Raw genomic sequence first — 13997 nt, forward strand, 5'->3', positions numbered from 1 at the left:
CCACTTTGAGGTGGAAGGTGCCTCTGGAGGCTTTTCGGTGTGCAGCTGCTTATTCCCAACCAGAGGCGTGCAAAAGGTGTATCCACACACCCGTAAAATTATTAGGGTGAATAAATACATTCTCTTGACAAGGGTCTACACTAGGATATATAAGTTGGAAGGAATTTTAATGTTAGGGGGGGATTTGAAATCTGCATTAAATTTTAAGGATTATTTTTTATAAAATTCGTTTTTTGTATAATTCAAGTAACAATTTAAGTTAATTAATTTTGACCACTTGGATAGGTGGATTAGAAACTACCTGCGCTCTAATTAGGTGAATGATGTACGACACTTAAGCTTCTACAATCAGAGCGCAGATAGTTTTCAATCCACCAATCACAGATGTCAAAATTAATTAACTTAAATTGTATTTTCGCTTTTAGATAAAGAATTATACAAAAAACGATTCTTGTAAAAAATCCTTAAAATTTGATGCAGATTTCAAATCTCCCCCTAACATTAAAATTCCTTCCAACTTATATATGCTAGTCTACACCCCACTGATTTACCCCTTTAACATTCATGTGGGTGGTTTCATGGTATGTATCATCTGAACTATGAAAGTTGAAATATTTATAATAATGTAATATTAAGTTACAATTTGACTAAAACAAAGTAGTTAATAAAATATGATTTTTATAAATCAAACTTCTCTACAAATATATAAGGATCTGTTCGTCGCCACGTCAGGGACAGTCAACTATTTTTGGTTTTAAGCGAAACTACACTACATCTTAATAAAAAATAAATTAACAATAAATAAGTGTTCTAGTGTATTTGTTTCACAATCACACCAGCAAAAAAAAGCTTTCCTTAAACATTATTAAACAAGGATGACAACATCCATGAAAGCGAAGCTCTGAAACGATATAACAGACGAACATTAACTTTTGTTAAGTGTCAGAACTGAATATACAAAATATGGAAATATAAGGTTTGACAAAATTATACGTGTATATAAATTTGTTGCAAAACTTCTTAAATACATAATACTGTTTATGGACATACTGACATTTTTAATACTTGATTATAGAGATGCTTCGCTCATAATATTGTACGTTATTGTAATAGGAATCAGTAATCCATAAATCAGATCAATCGGATGATTTTATCACATAAAAAAATCAACATGTTTAAAATAGACGTACGGACATTCTGGTAACGATTAAAGAGTTGCTACGCTTTCTAAATCGCACCTAACTACTACAGGAACCATCATGCAAAGTGAAATCAATACGACAATTCTAACATGCCTAAATTAATTTTAAAAGCTATCCGTTACGGACGGACTGACGGACGGACGGACCGACGGACTGACGAACGGACTGACCGACCCTAATTATAGAAAAGCTTCGCTTTTAAAAAGGGGACTATTTTTAAATATAATCGTTCTTTATGGTTTAAGATTGCTTCCTATAAAGGCTTTTACTTTCTTAATATGCAAACTTCAGTAGAAAACTGTTTAAAATAAGTTAAATTTAATCAAGAATTTGTATAAGATATATATGTATACATATACACACACGCCCTCTACATTAGAATTAGAATTCAACTGGTATAGCATTTGTAATTTGTTAGTGTTGAAGCCAAAGTTTAAAACTTTATAATTCCCAAGAGTTTTCTTCTTGTATTGGTGCAACAAATACACCATTTCATACAAAATGGTATTTTTTTTCTGGTCATTTTCAACAAAATTAAATTTTAGGTTTAAAACTTTGAAAATATTGAAGAAAGGTAGATTTTCTTTATATCTGAAGACAAGCAAACAAACAAAAAACAAAATTCTCATTTTAGGCTAGATAGATAGATTTTGTAAGACTCCAAAGGGACAGTACCTTATATATTTGGTTTGATTGAGAAAAGGTGAAGGTTGGGTTTTCGTGGAAAAAAAAATAAGAGGGAAAGCACCAAAAAAGATATTTTCTTTGCTTTTCCTATGTGCTGAAAACTTAATTCTTATACATTTTATTTGTAATTTTTAACACTAAATCATTTTAGCCATCTACTATTAGCTGTATCTTATGACAACCTAAAGCTGCTATTCTAAACATGAAAGATAAACTATTCAATTAAAAACAAACCAATTAAATTACTTTTGTTCAATACTTCTACAAGATAAACATTCTACACAGAACTTTATAATTATTTCAATTTGTTTTAATTTGTCTTATTTCACAATTGCTTTCTATGTTCAGCTTAAAGCATTAGCAATAGAACTTAAATTTTTGCATGATTATGAAGTTTTAACGAAGCTGGTATAAGAATCTTCTAAAAAGGGGGACAAATGTTAGAACGTTTCGTCACACTATTTCGATTTACGTTTTATCACATGGAAATATAACTTCGACCGTTATACTTTGAAATGTTTTGTTGTTGAAATTTTTCCCTAGTTTCAGAATAAACACGAGATGTATGAGCTTTATTTCCAAGGAAATACTATAATTTATTGACATTATCCTTTTTTTATGTATTGATTTTATTCATTTTTGAGGCATCTTATTTAAAAACCTTTTCCTATACCAGAATGATTGACAGTAAAAAAGAGTAAGGAAATAGCCGCAAGCTATTCAACAACGTTTTATACTTTACATAAATATGTTTGGAAATTTTATACATTTTATTTTCATTTTTCTATAAACAACTTAGGCAGAATTCTTTTGATCGATTGAATTAAATAATGATAGTGAACATTTAAAAAATTGAGCTGCCGGCATAATAACTTAATGAAAGAGAATAGCCAAGCTTTATATAAACTAACTATTTTACTCTTCTATGTAGATCTTATAAGATGAATATATATATATATATTATTTCTTTATAACAGTTGGGAGGTAGAAAATGATTTTTGCTTTTCAATTTCCAGGGGTTCATGATTTAGGTTTAAGTGAAAAAAGAAATTTTCTACATTTTTATTCTCTTATTGATTTAATCGTAATTGTTATTTTAAGAAAAGCAAAATTGTAAGTTGTAAAATAAGAATATTACCATCAGTTAACCATCTTTAAATGGAATCTAGGCAGGAAAAAATCTATATTAAGAAATGAAAAGCCAAAATTGTTGAAATTAAAATCAATCTTTTTTAGTTTTGGAGCAGAAAAAAATCATGTTTAAGTTTTAAGTAATGAGTAATATTTCAACTGTATAAGCAAGCTTATTAGAAAACTTTGCACAACTTTTGTGCTGAAGATAATTTTTATAATTAAATCTGCAGACAAATCAGAGAAGGAAAGGATTGAGCATTTGAACAACTATATTATCTCTTAAATTTAAACCTTTTCCCCCCTTTTTTATTGTTATAAGTATGCAAAATATGAATGTTTTTTTTATTCAAACGTTAATTGTATATAAGAAAATTGCTTTCTTTTCTTATCTTGGATGTTTTTAGCTGATGTTTTAAAGACATTGATCTTCTTGTTGTTTATTAACCTACCATAACTTTCCATTATTAAGTTTACTTTTTTTTTCTTCAAGTAACATATCTCTTCTAAACTTGGAAACCAACACTTGGGAATTTCTCATAGATTATCATTAGGTTTTGTAATACACAAACATTTTATACATATTTTTTTTATAAAACTGGAGGAGTTACTGTAAATTTTAAAAAGATTTAAAAAAGAAGAAGGTTTTATGTACAGATGAATGGAAAACAAAGTTATTGAGTACTTTTGAAAATTAAGAATAATTCAAGTGCATCAAACATTTATTCTCATCATGAGTGGATTTATTTCACACCTTCTAACTTTTTTAATTTTGACAAAAAATTATTTTACCTTTAGATTGAACATGATCTACACGGTCATAAGATCAATATTGGCCAGCGTATAAAACTTAATATGAAGCCAAAGTTGGGAAATTCAAACTTTACATTTTACACTTGGGTATCTGACATTACTTGCAACTTACAAAATAATTATATAACATCTACATATTACTTTTCAAATTTAGTTTTTTAGTGAAATGAAAAAACTTACAATTTTATCTGCAAGCCAGACAGATACAGGGTGCGCCACATATCTAGGGACTTTTTCTAAATTCTAAACAAATGAACATAAAATCGTCAATTTTAAAGATTTTATTAAATTTTAAAAACTGGGGAGAAAATTAGGTATATGACTATTAGATCATTGAATAAAATCGCCGCCAGCATCAATCACCGCCTCTACCTGCCTCCTCAACTGCCAGCAGGCCAAGGTCAGAATGTAACTGTCCAAGTTGGCAAAGTTCTCCTTGATAGTGGCAATGAGGGAGGTCTCTATGGTATGGGTACATCTATTGGTGCATGCTTCAAAGTAGCTTAAGGTCCAAAAGTCCATTGAATTAAGATCAGCTGCTGGGAGGCCCCATTTCCTTAGGAATGTGAGTAACCGCAGGATCCAAATTCACCCAACTTTCAAGCGTTCTATACCTTTTTGAAAATGGCAGGAAGATTCATCTAGGGTTGTCAGCGCAATTCATAGTCTAAAATGAGTTTTAAGTTCCATATTGGTCTCTGACGTTGAGAAATGAGAAATTTTCACCTTTTTTGACGTTTTTGACATCTCTAAATCTGCCACGTTTCACTTTGCTGAAGTACTAAAGCCAAGCCATTTTAGATAAAGAGCTGTAGTCTTTTCTAGTGTCTTACTTATGTATCTAACAGTATCCCCAGCAAGTTGCATAACTCTAGCTCATCTACAGATGGGCTGAGGTCCGATTTAGTGAACCCTAGTTGAGAATCCAAATTATACCACCGGCGTACTTTGAATCTGCCATGTTGAACATAAGCGCGGCCAGCTCAGAGTACGAGCCCATCTTCGCCCAAAGATGTTTTGTGCTAAAAGGTCATTACCTAAGCTTTTTATAGTGGGGTCAAACGTCCTGATTGGTCAAGTAGTTTTGACGCTATTGCAGTTTTATAAAAGTCCCTAGATATGTGGCGCACCCTGTATATACAAAGTGATAACATTGCTCATTTTATCTATTAAACCATTCATGTCCCAAACTATTTTATTAAAATACCTTCATGCCACAGGCTTGCTACTTATCCATTTATATCCTAAAGTTAAACTGTTTGATTATTTCTAAACACTTATATATCTGCCCTTTCATATTTCCAACTGTTTGATTATTCCAATAAAAATATTATATCTAGATGGTCCATCTGATCCCAAAATGTGTTATAAGTAAAAAGGAAATTAAAGCAGACCTTATTTATGTATGTAAAATACGATTCTTTATAATAATACCAGCATAAAAATTTTTTAGGATATAATTTCCCAAAAGCCAGCTCCATCCTAAGAAATTAAATTATTCATGTTTTGTCATATGCTTTACATTGTAGCGGAGAAATTATTACATGATAAGATTTAACAAAGCTTTATCCCAAGGAATCAATAAAAACTGTACACTTTCTAACCAATAATATGACTGTGTTATTCCTCCATTGTTTTCCTATTGGCTAATTAAGAGAGTGTGTCTTTAGATTATCTCTATTATTATTCCTAAATACCAACATGGGTCAACTATCCCTTGCCAAAATTGAATGTGCAATTTGAGCAAAGGAGAAACTATATTATCAAAATGCAGCCAAGGAATTTCCATCAAAAGGATAAAGAACTTAATATCAACACCTGCAAGGCTATTCTTAATCCAACTTAACCTTACCTGTTCTTAGATAACATTTTTTTAAACTTATTTCAGAGAATATTTATTTTAAAGAAAAACTTTTTCCTGCATGGGTTAAAATTTGTAGTATTTTTATAGCCATAAAAACAATTACAACATAAAAAGTGTACACAAATCTACAAAAAAAAAGCAATACATTTAGCTTGTCTTGTACATTTCACTAACTTTGGTGTATAAAATCCTTGAATGCAGCAAGATAAAGTTACTTCACCAACATAAGGTCTCCTTAAGCATCAAAATTCAATATTAGAGTTTTCATAGATTGACCATGTGTTTTAGTACCTAAGATATTCTGTAATTCACTTTGTCCATCAGTTCGTTCGATAAATCGTCCTGATAAGGCTTTGAGGGAAATGGAATTTACACAACTGTCATACAAGGATCAGAGCTGAATTTGTTTGTAAAAGTCTTTTCACTAATGAGCATGTATTTTATAACTTAATTGGTTAGTCATTTTTTCTATTTTCGTCACTGTTATCAAATGCTAATTTTTTATGAAGACATCAGTTTATTACATAAAATGTATTTTTCTCTGCTTATATAAAGATAGATAAATTTTGTTGGTAAGATTCTGCTGGCTAAGAATATTTACTCAATAACTCACTTTGTTCGTTTGTCTATTATTGTGCCTTGATTGAATTATATTTTTGGATGAGAGAAATCTTTCTTGGAGGAAGGTGTCTCCCGCTAAGAAAATTGCTGAAAACCATGGTATGAGACGTAAGTACTAGTTATATTCCCTGATAAGCAGAGTCCAATCGAATAATCAGTTACCGAGATGTTAAGCTTCAGAAAGACAGAAAGACATCGTGCTGCTTTGTATTAGAGATTAGTTTAAAAAAAAAATTATTGATGTACTATTTCAACTTTAATTTTATGATTACTATAGAAACAGAGACTGCTTAGTTTAAACTTTAATATTGTTAAAAACTAGTTATAAGAGAGAGAGGTAGAAGATAAAAGTTTATTTGCTTATATATGTACATAGAAATTTAAAATATATACATATAGGCATATGTTTGTGAATCTATTAGCTAAAAGTTAGCATTCAAAACAAACAAAACAATATCATATAAATGATTATAGTAATCATTAGTTAAAATATCAAAATTAAAACAACAATAGAGTGTTATACAGTGATATATATTTCCTTTGTGTTATGTTGATTTTTAGGAATTGGTAATGAATTAGTTAAAAAACAATGTACTACATTAAATATTACGCTTAATTATTGTTTTTTTTAAATGAATTAATTCGGTGTTCAGGAAAAAATATTATTTTATTTTTGCAAGTATTTTAGAGAATGGACAGGAAATATCTATATGATAGCTGTACTATAGACATTTGTTGTTGGAAGATAGGTTTGGTGTTTGGTCTGTCCGTAAGGCATGTGTTATGGCAGACGGATAAGCCCTATTTATATAACTCCGCTAAGATAACTTGTTTTCTTTGCTTTGTTTTATAAACTTGATGAAGAAACTTTTTCCAAAAATGACTGTTTTGAGACGAATGGTTGTTATATTAGAACACCGATCAAAAGGCAACTATAGCAGACGAAAAAGGAGACTTTGAACTCGCTTGATTTAGTTTAGTTTGTCTTATCTGAATTCTTAATTTTATGGTGATAAGTTGAAAGCAGTTTTCTCTTTGAAAATGACAATAATATAAATACATTATTTATAAAATATATTATTATTGTATTATTATTCCTACAATACTGTAGAATCAATCATATAGCATATATAAAGGTCTTTAGGGCGACTCTAATATTAAATAAAACATCCATGGAAGACAATTTAAGTTTCATCAGCATTCAATTTGTTTTAGTTTTTGGTAGACTAATTTCTCATCCTTTCCAAGGTTTACTGACATTACATCTAGTGGCAAGGCATGACACTTAACATTAAGTCCATCAACCACGGATAACTATTTAGAGCAATGTCTCCTTTTCTGCATGCTCAGACACCAGAAGTATGGGTAAAGTATTAAACAAAACATATTTTACCCATCTTTTGATTGTACGACCCTTGGAAGTCCTTACTGTGCATGATAATGAGCAGTGTATGTTTCAGCGCCAAGACATTCCTTTACCCAAGTATCAACTTATCTGCTTTTTTAATGGAAAAAATAATTCTTCACTTATTTAACTATTCTTATATTTCTTTGTGAAGAAATTTTTCTTGAATTTCTATTATATGCTTTATTTACTTCATATTTCAAACTTGGAAATTTAACAAAACTGCAAATTTTTTTTTTATGATATTAGCTAAATATTTCAAGACCAAAACTATCAATATAAATCTACAATATGTATATATATGTATGTATGTACTAAAAATAAAAATGTTTTCACTAAACTCAGAAAATCCATTTCTGTTTTTAAACATCAAAGAAATATAAAAATTTAAATGCTTTTTTTAGAATTCTAATAGACAATATCATATTCATGAATATTTATAAAGTTTACAAAAAAATGACCAAAACTGAATCAAATCACACATTGTTTTTCTTCTTCTGATTATTTCAATATTAAATGCACTTATTTTTACAAGCGCAGCAACATAATTCTTCAAATAGTAGTTGCATGTTCTCTTGGCCGCTAAAGACATCTAATTTACTATAACAAATCTTTTTAGGGTCCAGTTTATAACTTAATGCTTTTTTAATTTTTTGAAATTACAAGTATTGGAGTATCGTTTTTAAGGATACTTGAAAAAAGTCTAAAAGAATCTAAAAATTTTTTTAAAAATTTGGATGTATACAAAAAATAACAGCTACTTTACAAACAAGGAAGACAGCATTCATATGTAGCAAAGCATAACTAAATCATTGATTGGCAAGTAAGAGAAAGAAAAAGAAAGAGAAAGAAGAATACGATAGGAAGATATTAAGAATGATAGAAAATCACAAAACTTTCATAAAAATATTATTATTTCATTTGTTGCATGACCTATGTCGCGACAGACAAAGTAAGTTGCATACTGAATGCTCTTGGATGCAGGGATATAAGGGGTTTAGCCGATGGTCGATACAGTATGATAATACAAAATAACCACTTCTTTAGAATAAAATTGGTAATGGAAATGTTTGGACACTCAACTTAATGAACCAACCAATCAAAATTCTAAAAGTCCCCATGCTGTTAAGCCAACGAATAAGAATGGGTTTTAAAAAACTTCTTGGACTAGTATGATAAACAGCCCAATCCCTACCTCCCTGTCTTGGTCGAGTAAATATTATTTCATAGAGTTACGGACTCACAAACAGAATTAAAAAGTAGCTTCGCAACTATAACAACTAATTAGACAAAATGTTGGGAATTGGTGGAAAAATGTTGGCCCGTAAAATGGCCACCACAGCCTCGCCAATTAATGAGGTTGTCATTTTTGGGGCTGGCCTCATGGGCTCTGGAATTGCTCAGGTAAGAATCATTATCATTTCTTTTCCTGTGTAGATTCGAAACCGATTAATATTCGCTAGATTAGAACCGGTTCTCAGCTTTTCTGAAAAATCAGGTATAGCATCGCATTACAGACAGTTTTCCACAAATAACGATGCGATAAATAACTATTGTATGTTTATCAGTAACAATCCACTCATATTGTAACATTAAAGTAAAGATTGAAAAACATCCCATTTGTATCCACAGTAATTTTTTTACAAAGAGTTGATTGAACTCTTAGTTTATTTTGAACATACTTTTTTATTTGTATGAGCTTCGGTAATCATGAATGTCACCTTCCCTGTTTTAAACTAAATCAATAAATGAAATGTGAAAGTTGGCAAAACTAATTCTATATTGACTTATCTTACTATATGGTCAGATTAAACTATACCCAAACTTTATAGGATATTGTTTGTTTGTGAAACTTATATACACATAGGGTAGTAGGTAGTATAAATAGACACACCATAGGTATAATAATAAAATACACTTTCCCTTAGAATAAGTGTTTTCACAAAGAAACCTTTCCTTCTTATTAATTTTGATTTATTTTAATAGTTTGTATTTCTTATAAGTCAATACCTCCCTCTTGACTGTATTGCTCTTTATTGAATTTTAAACAATCCACGACAACATTCATAAAAGAGAAGCTCAACAAATCAAATGGTCAAACAAACGAACATTAATAATATATAGTAACAACGTCAATGGTGTTAGAGCTATCCGTTACAGACGGACGGACCAACCATAAATGCACCTAAAAGCTGGGCTTTTAAAACCTGAAAATTTAAATAGTTGTTGTTATTTTTATCTATAATACAAAGTAGAATGATGTCTGTCTGTTCGTCCGTCTGCCTGTCTGTCCGTCCGTCCCTTAAGATCACGGTAACCACTGAACCAATTTTTCGCAATTTTTTTGGCTGGGTAGGTAAGAGAAGATGTAATGATTCCCATACTCATATCATTCTTTAATTTCTTCCTGGGACAAAGCCCCTAGAGGCTAGGGGCGAAGCTGCTAGTATTATGATAAAGAATTTGCTTTTCTTTAATTAGTTTTATTACCACATTTCACGAATACCTAATCTATAGCATCTGTTTATTTAGTGAAAAGAAAAGTTGATAAAACTTTGAATCTCAGAGAAAGCGTCCATTCACAAATAATCAAACTTTTATGTTCCATTGAAGTCGTTGAAATATTGTAATCAGCTAATGCTATATTGTTAGTAGCACAAGCTACTCTAACACTAAGGATAGTCAGTCAGTCAGTAAGAGACAGTTAACAAGTATTTGATTTTCTCAGAGGCTATAAAATATAGGGCTTTGATTTTTATAGTGTAGATTTTGTAGGCATGTTTGTTTATTTTATAAAATGAGTAAGGATTTTTTCTATTTATGATTTATTATTGTCCATGTTATCTTGAATACATAGTTGCCACGAAAATATCAACAGTTATATGTTGTCACATATAAACAACTTTAAGAAATAATCAAAGTTTTGTGTGTATAAAAACGGAAGTTTACACGATTTATTACATCTTCTTATATCAACATAAATAAAAATTTGTTTTAGAAACATGAGTTTTTATAAATATACTAGCCTACAGCTCACGTTGTTCGCTGGTCTGTAATGCTATTCATATATTGCTATACTTACTATGTCTGTCTGTTGTGCACCATTTTTGCTTTCATTTGCTTTGCCTTTTATTTTTTTAATTTAAGAGCTTCTGTAGTTATGGATGTTGTCATCCTTATTTATCTGTTAAAAGTTTTATTCCTCACCTTCTTCGCTATTCTGTCTATAGTGCTTTGAAATTAATAAAATTACTGTAGGGGAAATGTTTATTTTCCCTTCTGCTATTTAATATAGAAGATTGAATTTTTTTTGAGTCCAATGCACTTCTGCCCGCCTAACAGTCGATCAATCAGTACTGCATAAACACAACTTTATTTTCTGATATCAAAGACTGCTAACATTTTGTGTGAAGATTTGTATGACCACTGTTCTGATCATTGTTCGTCATTCTGTCGGTTATGCCCCTTTTCCATCTTTTTGTTTTTGTGTTTTTACGTTTACAATTAGGAACGTTGCTACATGTGGATATTATCATCCTTGTTGATGATTTTTAAACTCAGGGATCTTAGGAGATAATGTACTATATTTATTTTACATCCCCCATGATGATAAATAAAGGTAAGCCTTCTGTTGATTAAAAAGTTTGGACGAAACACAGATCAAGTTTTTTAGTCAAAGTGGTTACTAAACTTTGGTTTACAGTGTAATTTACAGTCAAATGTTCCCTCCTTCCCTGAGCAAAAGAAATTCTGGAATTGAAATTATCCTTCTTACTCTATAATTCACATGGTCCATTAGTCTTTTGGATCGAGACATAATATTTTAATAGCTAAAATATTTGTTTTCTCAGCTTGTGTTGGAATGATTTTTCTTGTATTCCCTGGCAAGTTCGAACCCATTAATTCCCTTTTCCTTACACCAGAGAATGAGTGTGTTACGCGGCATTCCTAACTATCTCCGCGCGTCGCTTGTAAACAAACAAGAAGCCGCGCATTTTTCCTTTGATGATTCCCATGTGAAGAGCTACGTGAATAAAAATAATGTATTGGTTGAATATACATGCGCTCTAATCCGTGGAAGATCTCAAATAAGCCTTCCTGCTTAGTTTGACATCATATGTGGTAAGAATTTATCTTTAATTCTTAATAATAAGCGTAGTATGGTATATTTTACGAAGAAATTCAAAACATTAATTTTTCAATAAATAGACCATTTAACTGCTAACTTTTGACATACGAATATTTTCCTTAATTTTATTGATCATTTGAATCTAAAATTATCAATTTCTGATGCTATTTAATATGTTTCGTGCCAATTTAAAGTTTTTTAGAAATTTTATATTTTTAATTAAATTGAAATCACGCAACCTCGATCTTACAAAAATAATAAACCATTAATATTATGTAATTAATTTTTATATTTTTGTTTTAGATTCACTGTTTTCATGGTAATAAATACACATTTGTAAACTTCGCTATGTTGGTCATTCGGAGGGCTTGGAGATAAGATTTCGAGAACGGCTAGGCAAGCGTTCCGAAACACAGCTGCTATAAAAATTAGATGGTTTAAATTTTTGATCAAGATTATATTGACACATTTGCAAAATTCATTTTCATTTAGTAGCGAAGATTATCTATAATTCAAAATGTCTTTCCGTTCGTCTGTTGCTATGATTAGAGGAAAATGTGATTTTCTCATTTGCTATTCAATGGCCAAAAAGTTGTGTAAATATTCCCTACATAGCTTGCCAGTATGGGCCTCAGTTATTGTTTAGTTCATTCATCCAGTAAGAGGGAAGGAAATGGGGTAAAAGGGTTGTAAAATGTTGTTAATGATCTATTTCTTGTTAAAAGCAAAACTTTAAATAAATATTTAAATACCAAGGAATTAAATGATCGATCGATATAACCCCCCCCCCTCTCTCTCTCTCCTTCTTTCTCTCTCCCTCTCCCTATTCTCTCTCTCTCTCTCGCTCTGTCTCTCTCTCTCCCCCCGATCCCTTTCTTTCCCTCCCCCTCTCTCCCTCGCTATCTCTCTTTCTCTCGCTTCTCTCTCTCTCTCTCTCCCTCTCTTCATACTCAACAAAATATTAAGTTAGAATAGTTAACTTCTTAGAATATCTGTTAACTGATCTATTCAGTAATATGTTTAATATTTAAACCCAATGTATAAATACACGATTTAACGTTTTGCTTCATTTTTATATATTTTTTACAGATTAAAATCCAAACATTTTTCATTTCAAATTTTCATCCTGAAAGGGTTAAAATGATTAGTTTAATATCTGACCGCATTACGGGGAGTGTCGCACGAATCAATTTATTGTAAAACTAAGTTTTCTTACGTTTACACTAGTCGCCGGAAGGAAAAAGCAGTTTTTTGAAAGGGGCTATCTGAGATTATTACAGATTCTGATATATACATATATAGACTAATGAAAAATGCAAAAAACGAAATCAAAAGCATTCCTTCTTGGGAGAAAATCCGGGAAAAAGATTTTAGCTATTTTTAACCTAAAATTCACATTGGCAATCCTGCAAAAAATATACAGACATTTTAAACATGTCATTGCTCAGCACCTAGAAGTGGTAGAAAAATGCTATGCATACCATTGGAAAGCTTATAACATCTATTTTTCATATTGGTATTTTTTCTTGAATTTTAAGTTTGATACTTGTTACACAAACCTTCAATCTTATTGCTTAGCGCCTAGAGTTATATAAGGGGGGGGTTTTAATGCAACCATCTCGTAATCAATGTATAAATGGCACTTAAAATTCGAATTTTGATCTGAAATTTTGCATGAGTAATCCTTGGTAGGTCTATTTTCCCTAAATCGAAAAAAAGTTGAAAAAGTAACGGCTAACGGCTCAACCGTTTAGCCGTTTTTTGGCTATTTTTAGGGCAAATCTGTCATAAATTACGTAGAAATCAACTTTTTCAAACATATTTTTGCTTTAAATCATGTGAAATGATACAAAAAAACATTTTTTAGATTTCTAGTACCAGCAACTACCAGCTAGAACCGTTTGTAAATGTTTTGGATCGGAAAAGAGCATTATGTGGAGAGAAGTTTCATAATGGATTTCACTTGAAAATACCCAACAAATGGCTAAACGATTGAGCCGCCAGCGGTTAGCTGCTACTTTTCCAACTTTTTGTTCGATTGAGGGAAAATAGACCTACCAAGGATTACTCATGCAAAATTTCATATCAAAATTCGAATTCTAAGTGCCATTTATACATTGATTACGAGATGGTTGCATTAAAACC

General features: G+C 30.7%; 1 protein-coding gene across 1 annotated transcript in view; it reads left to right on the top strand.

Moving 5' to 3' along the window:
* Nucleotides 1-8973: 8973 nt before the first annotated feature.
* Nucleotides 8974-13997, top strand: part of LOC145335526 (hydroxyacyl-coenzyme A dehydrogenase, mitochondrial-like) — a 29323-nt gene continuing 24299 nt past the window's right edge. Inside the window, exon 1 of the mRNA XM_080181316.1 lies at nucleotides 8974-9127. Within this exon, the coding sequence (XP_080037442.1) occupies nucleotides 9017-9127 (111 nt within the window). The 5' untranslated portion in view covers nucleotides 8974-9016. The remainder of the gene's footprint in view (nucleotides 9128-13997) is intronic.

This window comes from Acartia tonsa, chromosome 2, assembly GCF_053477335.1.
Source record: "Acartia tonsa isolate MP-2025a chromosome 2, ASM5347733v1, whole genome shotgun sequence".
Lineage (NCBI taxonomy): Eukaryota > Metazoa > Arthropoda > Copepoda > Calanoida > Acartiidae > Acartia > Acartia tonsa.